This window comes from Gavia stellata, chromosome 4 (genome assembly GCF_030936135.1).
Source record: "Gavia stellata isolate bGavSte3 chromosome 4, bGavSte3.hap2, whole genome shotgun sequence".
NCBI classification, from domain to species: Eukaryota; Metazoa; Chordata; class Aves; order Gaviiformes; family Gaviidae; genus Gavia; species Gavia stellata.
In genome coordinates this window covers 47,646,123-47,660,834 of record NC_082597.1, presented here as the reverse complement: position 1 = coordinate 47,660,834, position 14,712 = coordinate 47,646,123, and the positions used below count along the sequence as shown (strand labels likewise).

Sequence of the window (14,712 nt, the reverse complement as noted above, 5' to 3'; positions counted from 1 at the left end):
CAGTTTTGTACAATACATCATGCTTAGAAACTGGATTTATTTGCAAATGTATTGGTCCAATTAATCTCAAGTAGGAAAAAATCACAATAAAGAAACAGCAATTGCAAAAAAGACACAATTATGTTATCATCTTCATGGTTTTCCATAGTATATTTCCACACAAATATTATTGTAGATTTAAATAAGATAACCATAACGCACAGTTACCTATAAACTAAATATACATTGTTTTCTTCTGCTGCATCAGTAATATGAACTTCTCTTGAGTATGTATGGTCTTCTCGCTTTGTTCACATGTAGCTGCCGTTTCAGAATATAGGGATTTTTTCTTTTCATTATTTCCTTGTCTTGGCTTGAGTTCTCTAGATCAAAAACATCTTGCTGAAGTAACTGTAGGATGCAAGAATAGACAAAATGTTATCAGCTTTTTTTGGTAATGAAGATTGAGCGCATCCTCGGCAAGTTTGCTGGTGACACCAAGCTATGTGGTGTGGTCAACACGCTGGAGGGAAGGGATGCCATCCAGAGGGACTTTGACAGGCTTGAAAGGTGGGCCCGTGAGAACCTCATGAGGTTCAACAAGGCCAAGTGCAAGGTCCTGCATGTGGGTCGGGGCAATCCCAAGTACAAATACAGGCATAGAATGGATTGAGAGCAGCCCTGAGGAGAAGGACTTGGGAGTGTTGGTTGATGAGAAGCTCAACTTGACCCAGCAACGTGCGCTCACAGCCCAGAAAGCCAACTGTGTCCTGGGCTGCATCAAAAGAAACGTGACCAGCAGGTCGAGGGAGGTGATTCTCCCCCTCTACTCCACCCTCGTGAGACCCCACCTGAAGTGTGTGTGGGCGTCCAGCTCTGGGGCCCTCAACATAAGAAGGACATGGACCTGTTGGAGCAAGTCCAGAGGAGAGCCATGAAGATGACCAGAGAGCTGGAGCACCTCTCCTATGAGGACAGGCTGAGAGAGTTGGGGTTATTCAGACTGGAGGAGATAACGCTCTGGGAAAACCTTATAGTAGCTTTTCAGTACTTAAGGGGGGCCTACAAGAAAGCTGGAGAGGGACTTTTTACAAGGGCATGTAGTGACAGGACAAGGGGTAATGGCTTTAAGCTGAAAGAGGGTAGATTTAGTTTAGATATTAGGAAGAAATTCTTCACTGTGGGGGTGGTGAGGCACTGGAACAGGTTGCCCAGAGAAGCTGTGGATGTCCCATCCCTGGAAGTGTTCAAGGCCAGGCTGGACGGGGCTTTGAGCAACCTGGTCTAGTGGAAGGTGTCCCTGGCCATGGCAGGAGGGTTGGAACTAGATAATCTTTAAGGTCTATTCCAAACCAAACCATTCTATGATTCTATGATTATCAATTCCTAGAAAGTTTTATAAAACTTTATTTTAACAGCTGCCACCAAGAAAAATCTTTACCATAATAGTTGTGGGTTTAAAAAAAAGAAAGGGGAAAAAAAAGCCCCAAACTCAAGACACAAAACTAAGATCAGGATAAAGATGAGCTGAATCATATGGACGTGGTATTTAAATTCCACTGAAACAAATGAGATCATTGGTTTTGACTAGAGAGAAAAGCTATTATGTCCTCCTTGGACTAAAACTCAAATTGACTGAAAACTTCCTAATGATTGTCACTCTGTAATCACTCATTTAGGCTAAACACCTCCTAAAACACCCACTGCTTGCTGGTTTCAGCTTTTGAGCAACATTTTTATCTGCAACTTCCTACAGCTAAAAAATCAAAATGTGTAATAAACAAAAAAGAAATTAAATAAAGCACAAGAAAGCCAAAATCTTGTGAACCAAAATTTTTTATATAACTGTGTTTTGAGTTTTACTTGGAGTTTTTAAGTGTTTTGTTCAGCTTCATTCTTGCTTTATCTGTTCAGATTTTATCTATTCCCTCACCACGTTCTTCCATGGTCAAGTGCAGTCCTACCGTCTAGCTGAAAGGCATTAAACTGAAAACATTTTTATACTCACCTCAGTATTTCCCTAAGCAATCAAACTCTGTTACTCACTTAATTACTAAATAAATGAGTGCTCATCTAAATTCTGTTGAAATTAATGGAAAGATTCTCATGGTTTCAACAGACTTTGGAGTCAATCCTGGATGAATAAGATTGAAAGAACTTCTTTCGTTGCATAAATTTTTTATTTCAAGCCTTCTTCAATACTTCTCCCTTTGGCTCTATCACTTCTTATTTTATTGTGTCTTATAAACCTCTGCACTGCATGAGCATGTTCCTAAGCTGAAAGAGGAATATTTTTTTTCAATTTCATATGCAATACTTTTAGGAGTGATTCCCAGCCACCATAAGAGGTGATGCAACTGCAAAGTAAGGAACTCTGATTAAGTCCTATGAGCTATTGCATGTAGTCAGTTCTACGGTAGCTCCTTTCCACCAATAAATGTACTGATGAAGAGAGTCCTCAGAAAACTTTGGTTCCCAAAGATGTTGCAGTCTTTTGTATGGATCATCCCAGCTAATATGAAGGATTGAGAATAAGCCTGCAAATACAGAGCTGTGATTCAGCAAACAAAAGAGGATCAAGATTCAGCCAGACTGTCTCTGAATCTGCGACAGCTGAAGAAATTGGGTTTACTGGAAAATGGGTAGTGACACTGAGATATCTTTTTTTGCTACGCAAAGCAGCTTTTAGAGTAATATGAAACAACGCCAGTGGACTGTGCCCAGTGTGCCTCTGTGTGATCAACTTCCAGGGCCCTCTTCAGGTGTGGGGAAGTGAAAAGCAAGAGTTTCCTTGCTACCGGTTTCCTAGCAATGATAAGAAGCCCAGAGTATCTGGTAAAATTACATGTACACATGGGCATGTGTCCATGCATTTTGAATCCAGTTTGCCTTAGGGCTTTAAAGGGGTTTTCAGGAACTCTGCTTACATTTAGTTATGCCTCAATAAATCTGCAGTAACTTCATGTCTGTTAAGCAGATATTAATTTTGTGTTCTGGCACAGAGCTTACTTTCATGTGTTTGGTTCCTTGGAATGGCTACAAAGAGTGGAGAAAGTATGTAGTTAAGAATAGCTCTCATTTATCCATGGGTCATTATAAAAAACAGACACTCAGCTCATCAGTAACTACATTAATTCACAACTCCTTCAATAACAGGCATATTAGAGGTATTAGAGAATATAAAAAAGGAAAGGAAAGCTCAGACAATGTGACAGGGGTCACATGGATATGGATGTTAAAACATCACTACAAACAGAAACGGAGAGTTTAACAGCAGTTGAGACATGCATTTGCGACAGTTTGTTTTACCTCCCAATGCTGAAAGGCTCTGCTGTGACAAACTTTATGAAGTTGATATACTGTCAGCATTGCTTCCAAGCTGAAGCCATCCAGAGCAGCAGGAAACTGTCTTCCTGAAATGAGATCCTCTTCATCTACCTCTACTTTTTCACCCACTTGGTTGTTTATGTTGTTGACAAGATTGCAGACATTTAACAGGGTCATTTTCCAGTAAGGAAGTTTTGCTCTGTTAATCTGAAAATACAAATACCCACTATTTCATGTATTGCAATTTTTGTTTTGTTTTTTAGTAATAATGTGTGACATTCAAACATTTTGGTAGGAACAAGTTTGTGTGTTTGAAGTACTTTTCATCTGCTCAACTTTTAGACAATAATTAAAGAGTGCTGAAATTAGGACAACTCATTTATTAAACACACCAAGTCTGCTTCCCCACAGCCTTACCCCCCAGGTAGATACACATGATGAAAAACTACACTGCTACCAAACCAGAATGGTAGCATTTCATAGTCATTCTGCACAGGTGCAAACAAAAACACAGATGGAAATTAATATAATATAAATTCACAGGTATAAATCAGGACAATGAGTCAAACCCACTAGATAAATTCCCAGTACTGGAATCCAAGGTGGATGCCTGTGGTTAACTAGACACTCCTCCCCAGTTCAGAACAAATACCAGTCATTTCAAAATTCCCTGAGAAAAGGAATGGAGTCCCTGCTTCAGGGCAAGCTGTCTGATGAGTCTGGGTCTGAAGTTATGGAATCTGTAAGCCCCAGGAGTTTTGGATGCTGGAGAGTCATGAGTCTGGGAGATGTGTATCGAAGGTCTACGGGCTTAGATTAAGATGGAGCAAAGATGAAACAGAGCTGTGTAAACAATGTATTCCTGATTTGGTAACTGGACTGAAAAACTCAGACCAACTGTATTTAGGTGGTCCGTAATGAACCTGTTCAGAGATGTTACAGAAAGACAGAAATAGAGAAATTCCAACATGGTTTGTCTCATATTTTGCTTGCTCCAGTATCTTGCATTATTTAAGAGCTATTTAACTTTTAAAACCTTTTAAAAGATGTTGAGAAAAATAATTTTTACTTTTCTACTGGTACTGTTCTTCCCAAACAATTGTGGCAGTAGTCTTCTTTAGTTTTGCTTATCAATAGAAAAAAGTAAGTGAAAAACCTAATTCTTACCTCATTCACTGCTTTTCATGTCTTTGCCGCTTTCTTGGTTGTCCCACTATTAGTTCTCTTTCAAATTACATTCCTTTTAGTGCTGGCTATAGAAATTAGTTTCCTTAAACTAGAGCTGGTGACACAGCACTCTCCAATCAAAAGCTAAATAGCAAATTCCAATTTATTACCGGCAAGGGCTTCCCTGCTGTGCACATTAGGATTACACTTTACCTATAAACTGAAATGTAGTTGCTTCTTTTCCTGCATGTACGAAGTTAAATATAGGTATTACATTAACACAGACATTGCCTTTTACCTACTGACAGCATTAATTAAGAGTGTGGATGCAGCACTTACTTACCTAACATTAGATAATCACATAATCTGCTGATTCTTTAAAGCACCTTCCTAACAAAGGGGCATTGTATGAAAGATTTATGCATATTCACCATGCTTTACTATTTTTTGAGGGAAAAGAAAGAAAACGGAGTGGAGTGAGGAAGAAACAAGAAAAGCTGGCATCACTATTAGCATTAGTTACAAAAAAATTCCCTTTTGGCCATAATCATTACTCCAATATACATCTGATATATGCACGCCTTTCAAAATGAGAATAATTTTGTCCTTTAATAAAACTACTATGTCTTCTCAGATTCTTGACAGGGGTCAGATAAAAAAAGAGTTTTTTGTTTTGAGGCTAAGAAGAAAACAAATCTCAAATCTTATTCAGAAGCTTGAAATTGGTTCTCCACTGTTTACTTTGAGCTCATCTGTTGTCCCATCTAGGTGCCCTAATTAGCCTGTCGAATTATTTGAAAAGGTGTGACAGTTTCAAAATAAAAATTAACCTTTTTGCAGAATGTCTAATTTAATTAACAGAAGTTAAACTAGCAAAAAGAGCAAGTGTCCATTGTAATTTCAAAACCTTTGGTATTTTTAAAAATATTTGTGAAACAAAAATATGAAGCTTTCCGTGACAAATGAGAAGGCTTTTCCAGTGCATTTTTCTCTCCTGGGTATATAAAAGAAATGTGAGCTAGCACTACAATAGCTAAACTGCAATGAAGGATAAAATCTAGGGACAGTGCTATATGAGCTAGTAAGAGTTCTGAGTTAAAAAAACCCGAAAATATTCCAGTGGATAGGAACAGAAGAGAAAAGGCTAGGGAAATTTGTTATGCCTTCTTGCATAATTTATAGAATCTTTTTGATCTAAAGTTATTACTTTATGTTAGCATGATGCATGTCTATGTTTAAAGGAACTTTCCGCTGTATATTAGTAAAATACTCAAATAGCAGACTTCATTAGGTGAAACTGGTCTTAGCTGCTACTTAGAAGGTTAGGGGAAAAAATTTTGCAGTGCTGTCTGCAAGTATAATTTGTTTGTTAAGGGAGTCTAATTCCCATTAATACCACACATATATCACCTCGAAAGTATTTTTACTTGGGTACACTTACTGCTGACTTACACTGCTGCCAGCTCACAGAATGAGACTATAAAACATTAAGAACTTCAGTCAAGAGTGAAATATTTTTTTTAACTGAACATGGAGGTCTCCAGGTCATGTCCAGTCACTGAACAGAGCAGTCATGTAACTTTTGTACTCTGTTTCACTATTACAGCAAGCATTACAATCAGACAGCTTTGTTTTACAGGTTATGGGAAATCTCTGAGACAGTTATCCCAAAGGAAATGTGAAAATACATTTTAAGATTACTATAACCCAAATGTTCAGATACATTTCCAATGTGTGATGTATTTTCCACACAGGTCTAAGCAATACCAACTACAGTTGCTCAAGACATGCTTTGGAAAACACCTACACAAGAGAGCAAGGAACCCATATCTGCCAAGATGGAACTAATGTTTTTAAGATTAACTTGAAAAATATCTGGGAGTGATCTGAAGGAACAGAAGAGACTGCAGTATGAATCAGAATTTAAAAGTTATTAATGCTGAAGTGAATATGATGTATGCATTTCCATTGTTGAACATGCTTCTGAAATAAGACTCAGATACATGGTTTCCCACACCTCATATATCTTGAAACATAATTTTAAATCATCTGAGAAACTGAAATGAGCTTGAGAATATTTCCTTCTTTGACAACAGGCTTGTCCTATGAAAGATTAAAGACAATCCCAAATTATAATTTATATGATATCTTTCTTTCCATTTATGGTTGAATTATACCCCTGATAGTTTGTTTAAGATACTTCTTATGTTATAACGCATACCTCCCTCTTTTTAGAAGAAGAAAGTTCAATTCTCTGCTTTTTATATTCTTGCCTTTATCTAGTGAAAGCAGATGAAAAACAAATTCATAACCAAGTAAAACCTAACATAATGTAGGATCTCTATAGCTCCTTTTCAGAATAATAGTTGAATTTTGTTCAGAATGTAACCACAGAAATAATAAAAATACTCTCTGTCTTTAAGCAGATATGGTATTGAGTTCTGTTACAGCAGAAGTTCTTCCACGGTGTATGCTAATGCCTATAAATGTAATGAATTTTTATGTGATGACTGAGTCAGGAAATCAGTAATTCTTAGGCAGCTGTAACCTCATCTGCTTCTGACAAGGAGGCTAAACTGTCTGGGCACATACAGTCAGCAACAGGCATCCTAGAACAATAAGAAGCTCAGAGGTTCCAAGACTTCAGAAAATTAATGTGAGTAGGGATCCCAAAGGTGGAGTATATTCTAGTGATGATATATTCTTCAAGGAAACACTCTTTTCTTTCTTTTTTTTTTCTTTGGTTTTTTTTTTTTTTTTTACTTTAACTAACATCATCTCAATCTGGTTTGAGTTCAGGACATTCTTCATGCAAGTGGTGGTTTCAGGCAAGCATTTAGGAAGCTGGGAATAGAGCTATCTATTTGATACAGAAGAGAGACAGCAGATAACTGTTTGCATATTTGTGACACTTTAGGTTGTGTTGTCTTACCAGATCTTCAAAATAGCTCTTTGGATTTTATCTTAGAGGAAAGACAGATAAAGCATTTTAGGGACTTGTTTCATCCCTGTGTCTTCTTTGAGACGTAATAGCAGGGAAGGGTGATAAAGTGTATTACATGTTGAAGACAGGTAATAATAAGCATGGACATACTTCTTTAAAGATGGGGAGTGATTCAGCATATAGATAACTTTAGAGAACAGTTTGAAAAGGGCCACCAGACACTGGACAGCAGTCTGTGAAGTCAAAAGCATATGGTTGGTAACTCTTTCCATAATATTGGATAGACTGCTGAATGTTGCAAAAGGTGTGTGCTTAAACCCTAGCTGTAGTCTTGATGCTATTCTTCACAAGTGCCTACTTTGGAAGATTTTTTCTGCCAAATACTAGAATCACAAGTGATAATCCACTTTGCTGCATTTTTAGATCTGAGCTTTCATAAACATTTTTTTTCCTTTTTTTCCCCATCTTAATGCTATTTAAATTGTCTTGATTTCCCTTGCTGCTTATTACCAAGCCAGCATCAAAGACGGTTAATGCAATTTAACAGTAATTGCCCTCAACTGGAACCAGATCTCAGGCACAATACAAGACAGTTATTACACATACCATCCTCAAATTTGTCTCTCACACAAGAACCATACTTTTGTTCTAATGAGGGTTAAAAGCTAGCAGAGGACAACAGAAAAAAATTAAAAGAATTTGTCATTTCAATAATGAATGGAATAGTGGTATGCCCCTTGTAGAAGCATTTATGCACACTCTTTAGTGGTTCCACCATGCCTTACTTTGATGTCAAAAGACAATATATATTGAACTAATGAATTTTAGATGGTGATTTAAGGCAGAATAATGCAGAATTAAAGCAATGTCTCCACCATGCATCTACTGCTTCTTCAACTTCAGGTGTCACTTGACTTATGGTGTATACCATAAGAAAATTGAATAGTAAGCTACATGATGTAAAACAACATATAAAAGTATTATGGCAAACATCATTACATTATCAACTGGTGCACTATATTTGTGTATTTTTAGTTACCTGAGATTGTGCTCTGTGCTGAGAGGGAGGAAAAGATGGAAGTGGAAGTTAGGTTCACAGTTCCACTAATGTCAGTAGCAGAAACACCAATAGCTGCAGGGTTTCCTCCCAAGGCATACTATGCTTTGCCACACAGAGAAAGAACTGTTCTTGTCAGCCTCCTACATTTAAATTTGTCTCAGGAAAATAATATCTATTACATCTTTCTGTACCTTAGAGAAGCAAGTGGCAAACAGGTTAATTTGGCATCTAAGGTTAATTACCATGCCAGTAAAGAACATGGGAACCTGAGAACAGCCAGACCAGATCAAAACAATGTATTTTCCAGCCTCATTTCTCATTCTAGTTTATTCACAGGATCCTGTGAAAAAGCTCACATATAAGCAAATATAGAAGTCTTCCAGGCAGGTTTTGTCCTTAATCTTCAACTAGTCATTGGCTTATGAAATTCTTTTTTGAGGGAAATTTTTCATTTCTCATTTTATTTTCCATTGAATTTAAGCAACACTTGAACTTCATTAGAAGAAAGAATTAAAACATTCAACCTTAAGCCATGGCACTTGTTTCAGGGTTTGTTCTTTAACATGTTGCTGAAGAAATATTAGGTGTATATATTTCTTAGATCATTCATTGAAAATAACACTGTTGAGAAAGTATTTGTCTATCAGCCTATTTAACACATATTTGCAACACTTGCTGTTTCACCTTGTCAATATGAGATTGGAACTGAATTTTTGTCTATTTGTATTAAATAACATGCACATCGCTCAGTCTGGCAACTTGTCAAGGAAATGTCATTCATCAGATTAATATTTTCACAGTCATGTCCCCATGTTCCTGTACAAACGCTATGATTAAATTCCTAAACCAAAATCAGCATATGTATTAACAATTTTTGCTTTATGACTGTCTTAATTTTATATGCATATAGGAAAATTTCTGTGCAAAAATAGCTCTTACAGATTTGACTCAAGGTTAATTCAGCTTTCATCAGGCATAATCTTATTGGAAACACATTTCTCATATAAATTTAGGTCTCTGCACATAACACAGTTTTGACAGTTTAATGGAAGTACCAGTGTTACAAGTGAGGAGCACTTTTAGCATGTCACATCAACACCTTTAAATTTCCTTTGAACTGGAGAAAATCTTGCACCAAAGTAATGTCTAGCACTGAACTTTTCAGTCTGGACCATAGGTTATTACTTTGTGCAAAGACTTCTGGGTTTGTAATGAGAATTCATTTGCTCCCTACCCGTCAGCTAAAGAAGAAAAATAATTACCTTTGATGTGTACATATTGGTCAATAAATCTGCTTCTAACGCTTTCATTTCCTCTTCTGAATCTGGGAATAAACCAGAAACATATGTTAATTATTTCATCATAAATCATGGACATTTCAATTCAGCATACAGAATTTAGATATATCAATCAATTTTGAAAAACAAACAAAAAACCAGACAAACAACTTAGCTAAAAGCACAGCAAAGTGATCTAGAGGGACTGTGAGGAGTCTTCAGGTAATAGCAACATTATGTTAAAATGGATACTCACTACCTTTTTAAAGCATGATGAAGCTTATTGAAGTGAATGAAATGGTTCATTAATCTCAGCTCACTGGCAGACAGACCCACTAATCTGCAGCCCTTTCAGTAAACAAAACTGCTGCAATATGCTTCATTCAAAATCTGTATGATATTCATAATCAGTATTTGTCACCTCTGCTTACTTTGGAGAAGATTTTGGATATTTATTTTCAAAGAGTAATTACTTAAGTAGCAGCTAAGTATTTAGGTGAATAGCAGTTATGATTACTTGACAAGATTTAGTCTTGATTATTCTTGGTTAAACTAAGAATATTTTTACTGATATGAGGGAATTGAACTTGACCAGAGTTTGTGATACAAGCTCTTGACAATGCATATACCAAAAAAAAGTATTCTGACTGAAAGTCTTAGGATTTTCTTTACTAATTTAATCGACCTTTGATAGCTCAGCAGACTTGAAAGACCTGTGATTTTGTGAATAGGGTAAAAATCGCTGTAGAAAGAGAAAACAGCCACAAACTTTTCTGCTTTGTGCTGTACATAATCACAAGGAAGATCTGGTGCCTTGAAAATGTAGCAGCAATCACAGATCAAGGATGAAATATATACAGAAATCAGTTAAGTCTTCAGGCTGAAACAGAGTTCCATATGGCTTTTAGCCTTCCTGGAATACCAGCAGTCCAAAGCCAAACAATACACTCACTTATATTTAAAACCAAACTAAACCAAAATCTATCCCATATTCATGTAAGTCATACCTCACTTTCATTAAAATGATCAATGCTGTTGGCATGCAAGACCCTACCACAGAATCTGTGGGTAGATTCTGCCTATGCCTTCATTTCAGGGACCACCACCATCTTGTGTCACTACCTTTCACAGAACATGAGACTGTAAGGGACCTTTCATACAAATATGCGCTAATCTATCATAGATTTCTACTAGCACAGGAAGCCAACCACTATAATGCTCTTAAAAATGGGTCATATTCAATCTTAATAACAAGATCTCACCACCACCACCACTGTGTTTCTTCTTTGGGGAATTCTTTCAAACTACCAATGGTTATTCCCCTTCTTCTAATTTCAAACCTTATTTATTTCTAATTAAAAATTTATTAATGATTTGTATATAATTCCTTCACTATAAATGATGCCTTTCTATTTGTTATATTACCCAACTCATGTATTTTTTGAGAGCAATCACAGCCCTTCCCAGCTTAGACCTTAAGGGTGTGCTTACATGGTGACTAGCAAACAAATACAAGATCACTGTGCCTTTTAGGCATAAACCATTCCCCTGGAAATCCCATAAATACTTTGCTGAAAGGCTATGCCCAGAGCTATTAGACTCTCCTCTATTCTCCTCTCTTGTAATAGCCTTGTATCCCCCAACTCATCAGAGTGGCCCTCCTCCATGCCTGGTGTGATCTCAAGACAGCACAGCATAGTACAGTTCGGACCAGAAGCCTCAATACTTAACTACCTTAATGCTTACGATTAGCTACACATTTTTTGATTTTGTTTGTCTTTCACGGTTGAAAAAATTTAGTATCTCATAAAAAAAATGAGGTCAGAGAATATGACCAAGTGTTTTATCGCTTCAGACATTTCCAACAGTTGTGCTTCTGTTAAAAGGAGTTTTTAATAGGAACTTCTATTATTTTCCAAGCTATTGCATTTTACACTGTTGCACTGCTTCATGTTTCAGGTCATCAAAAACTTCTGTGTGTTATGTTGATCTTCCTCTGTAGTGATGCTCCTGTTCACCTTTCCATTACTAGCACACTGCATTCATTCATTCTTACTTTTTGCATTGAAGTTGTTATTGAAAATATTAAATAAGACTGGTTTGTAGATCAGTATTACAGCAAGTCACTTGCAACTAATCTCTAACCTAACGCCTTTCAGCCCTTTCAGCACTACTGGTTGTCAGTGTTACCTAATCTTTTACTGCTTTATCATTAGCCAAAGTTCTGCTGGCAGCACAAGATCACCTCACCTGAATTTTTACAAATGATAGCAGCAGCTCCTGTGAATGGGTGAGCAGCACATGTGTGTCAGCATCGTGATTTGTGGTGTCCTAGGTCATACCAGCTGAGAACAATGAAAGGACTTGTGTCTGGTGAGCACCCAGTTTTTATATTCTACAGAGGATGGAAGATAGCTTCCACACCACTGAGGTTGGAAAATAGCTGCAGACATGTAAGATAGGTAGGTATGAAGAAACATTTTGATTGAGAAAAGAAGTCCGGAGGACATTATTTAGGAGGCTGGTCAAGATTCCTCAAGTGAAGAATAAAGCAAGGCTTGGAGGAGGAGAAGGGAACATGTCCAGGTAATTCAGGAGTGAAAGAGACAGATGAGGAGTAAAAGCATAAAAAGAGCAGACTGTCAGAGAGCAATGTATAAAAACTCTGGTTACACACCATTGTTCAAATCAGAGGGAAATTCACACCATTTGATGCCCTCTTGATTCACTTCTTATTGACAAGAAATATAGCTTCTATTCATGTATTCACATTCTACAGGAATAGTTACATTCTACAGGTACACTTTCCCCTGCAGGCAAACGTTTTCAAAAGAAAATTAAAATGAATGATCATTTTCTTTATGACATAACTGTCCATATTAGTTAAAACTGATTTGGCCCTTCCACACAAGCTTCTCCATGGCATTTCTCATTTAAACATAATTTCAAATTTTCAGGTGAATAAACGATCATTCCAGTTACACATACAATTTTGTTTCTGGGGGTTTTTATGAGCTTATTTTAATTCCCACTGAAATATTTCACTTTAATGGGCTTTCATTCGGGCTCTACAAACACTTGAATTTGAAAATGCCTCACTGAAAATACTAGTCTAGTATTTGCTTAAAAAGCTGCAGATATAAAAGGAGAAAATAATAAATACTAAGCCTTGTCCCTGAGATCACCAGCTCTCCATAATATACAGAATGATTATGTTTAAACTGTGATAAAATGCAGGTGTTACGCGTGTTACATTTTTCTTCTGCAGGGGAATACAAATTGGAAACTTTCATCAAAAGTGAGAATTAGGAATTCTGAATCCTCCTGAATACTGAAGCTGAAAAATGAAGCTACTTGTAAATTCACTTTTTAAATTTGATGGCGTTAAAAATTAAAGTAATTTGCAAGTTAGTTAAGATGAGATTTTGAAGCCTATTCTGCTTCATATCTGTGTGTGTACAGCTGTTTAATTGCCACCATACCTATTTTTTGATATTAAATTAGTGCGTAAGTGACGCACACTTAGCTGTGTCATTTTCCAAAGGAGAAGGCAATGCATTTTAATATATGGTCCTCTTTTTTTAGGTTTCTAAAGAGATTGCTCTTGGAGCAGAAATGCACTTCCATTAACCTTCCCATTGTGTGATCTGCATCTGATTCAGCATTTTTTGTCATAATTTCAGATCAGTTGCTAGCAATTTTTTCCCCAGAATACTAAAATCGTATTTTTGTCACTAAAAAGTGACCAGAGTGTGCAAATATTCATGTTGATTTGGATTATGGAATCATTCATATGCGTTGCAGAAATTATAATTTCTGTGATAGTTTGGAAATACATGGTATTCAATAAATCACAAATGAGGCAGCATAATCAAGCAGATGTTCCACACTGATGTATATTTCCAAGGACTAGTCTACGTGAAGTGCCATGGTATGGATGCTGTGAGGAGGAATGGTTTATATGAAGGGAGAAAGTTACGGGAGTGACAGAAAAAATGACGCTGGCCAGAGCCTGTTACCAGGGCCAGCTCCTTGGCACCCACTGGGCATAGCCGCGGTAGCCCGAAGCGACTTCACCTCCTTTCTTCAGGTCCGGGAAGGCTCCGGGAGCGGCTCAGTGCCCACCGCTCAGAGAGACGTCGGGGACGGCGCGAGCGCCAAGCCCGCGTTGTGGGGGCGCTCCCGGGGGCAGGGCGGTGCGGGGCGCCGGCGGGGGCTTACCTGAGCAGAGGCTGCAGGAGGCCAAGGCCAACAGCACCACGCACACCAGCCGGGCTCTCATCCTTGCCGCGCCGCCCTCTAGAAAGTAAAGTCCATAAATCCTGGGGAGAGACGGAGAGAGAGACAGACAGACAGACAGAGAGAGCCCCGCCGCTCCGCACCCTTCCGTGCCACTCCGCGCCCTCAGCACGCGCGCTGGCGGGCGGCTGCAGGCACCAGGCGGGGGACCCGGACCCTTCCCCAACTATATAAGCCGCGGGGTGATGTCACGGCGGTGCCGCCATCGCCTCCTGATGAAGCGCCCTCCCTCCTCCCCTTCCACCCCCCCACCCCCCGCTCCCCCTGCCCCCTCCCCGCCGCTCCGCGCCCGCCCGCGCTGACGCCACTCGCCGTCTGACGCACGCGGAGCCCCGCGGGGCGCGCAGCGGGGCGCGCAGCGGGGCGCGCAGCATACCCCCGCACCCACCGTCGCGGAGCGCGGCCGGAGCGGTTTTTTCCCGAAAGGGAACTATCCTCTGATCTGGAAAAGCCCCGAAATCATTATTTTCTATTATTTAAAAAAAAAAAAAAGTTACTGCTCTTCCTCAGACCTCTGGCGCGTGCTGTGCGGTGGGTCAGGGGCGGGAAACGGCCGCGCCTAAGCGTGAGCACCGCGCGTAGCTCCGCGGTCCTCCTGCGGTCGTCGTCTGATGCACTTTGTCTGTCATCTCTTTTACCTTTCCCTACAGCGAGGGAAA

The 14,712-nt window shown here is 38.7% G+C and overlaps 1 protein-coding gene across 1 annotated transcript; it reads right to left on the bottom strand.

Annotated features, from left to right (window-relative positions):
- Positions 1-243: 243 nt before the first annotated feature.
- NTS (neurotensin) lies at positions 244-14,036 on the bottom strand. The gene is made up of 4 exons (XM_059817210.1): positions 13,976-14,036; positions 9,740-9,801; positions 3,289-3,513; positions 244-390 (listed from the first exon to the last, which is right to left on the bottom strand). The coding sequence occupies exons 1-4, from the start codon at positions 14,034-14,036 to the stop codon at positions 244-246; spliced, it is 495 nt and encodes a 164-aa protein (XP_059673193.1).
- Positions 14,037-14,712: the final 676 nt, after the last annotated feature.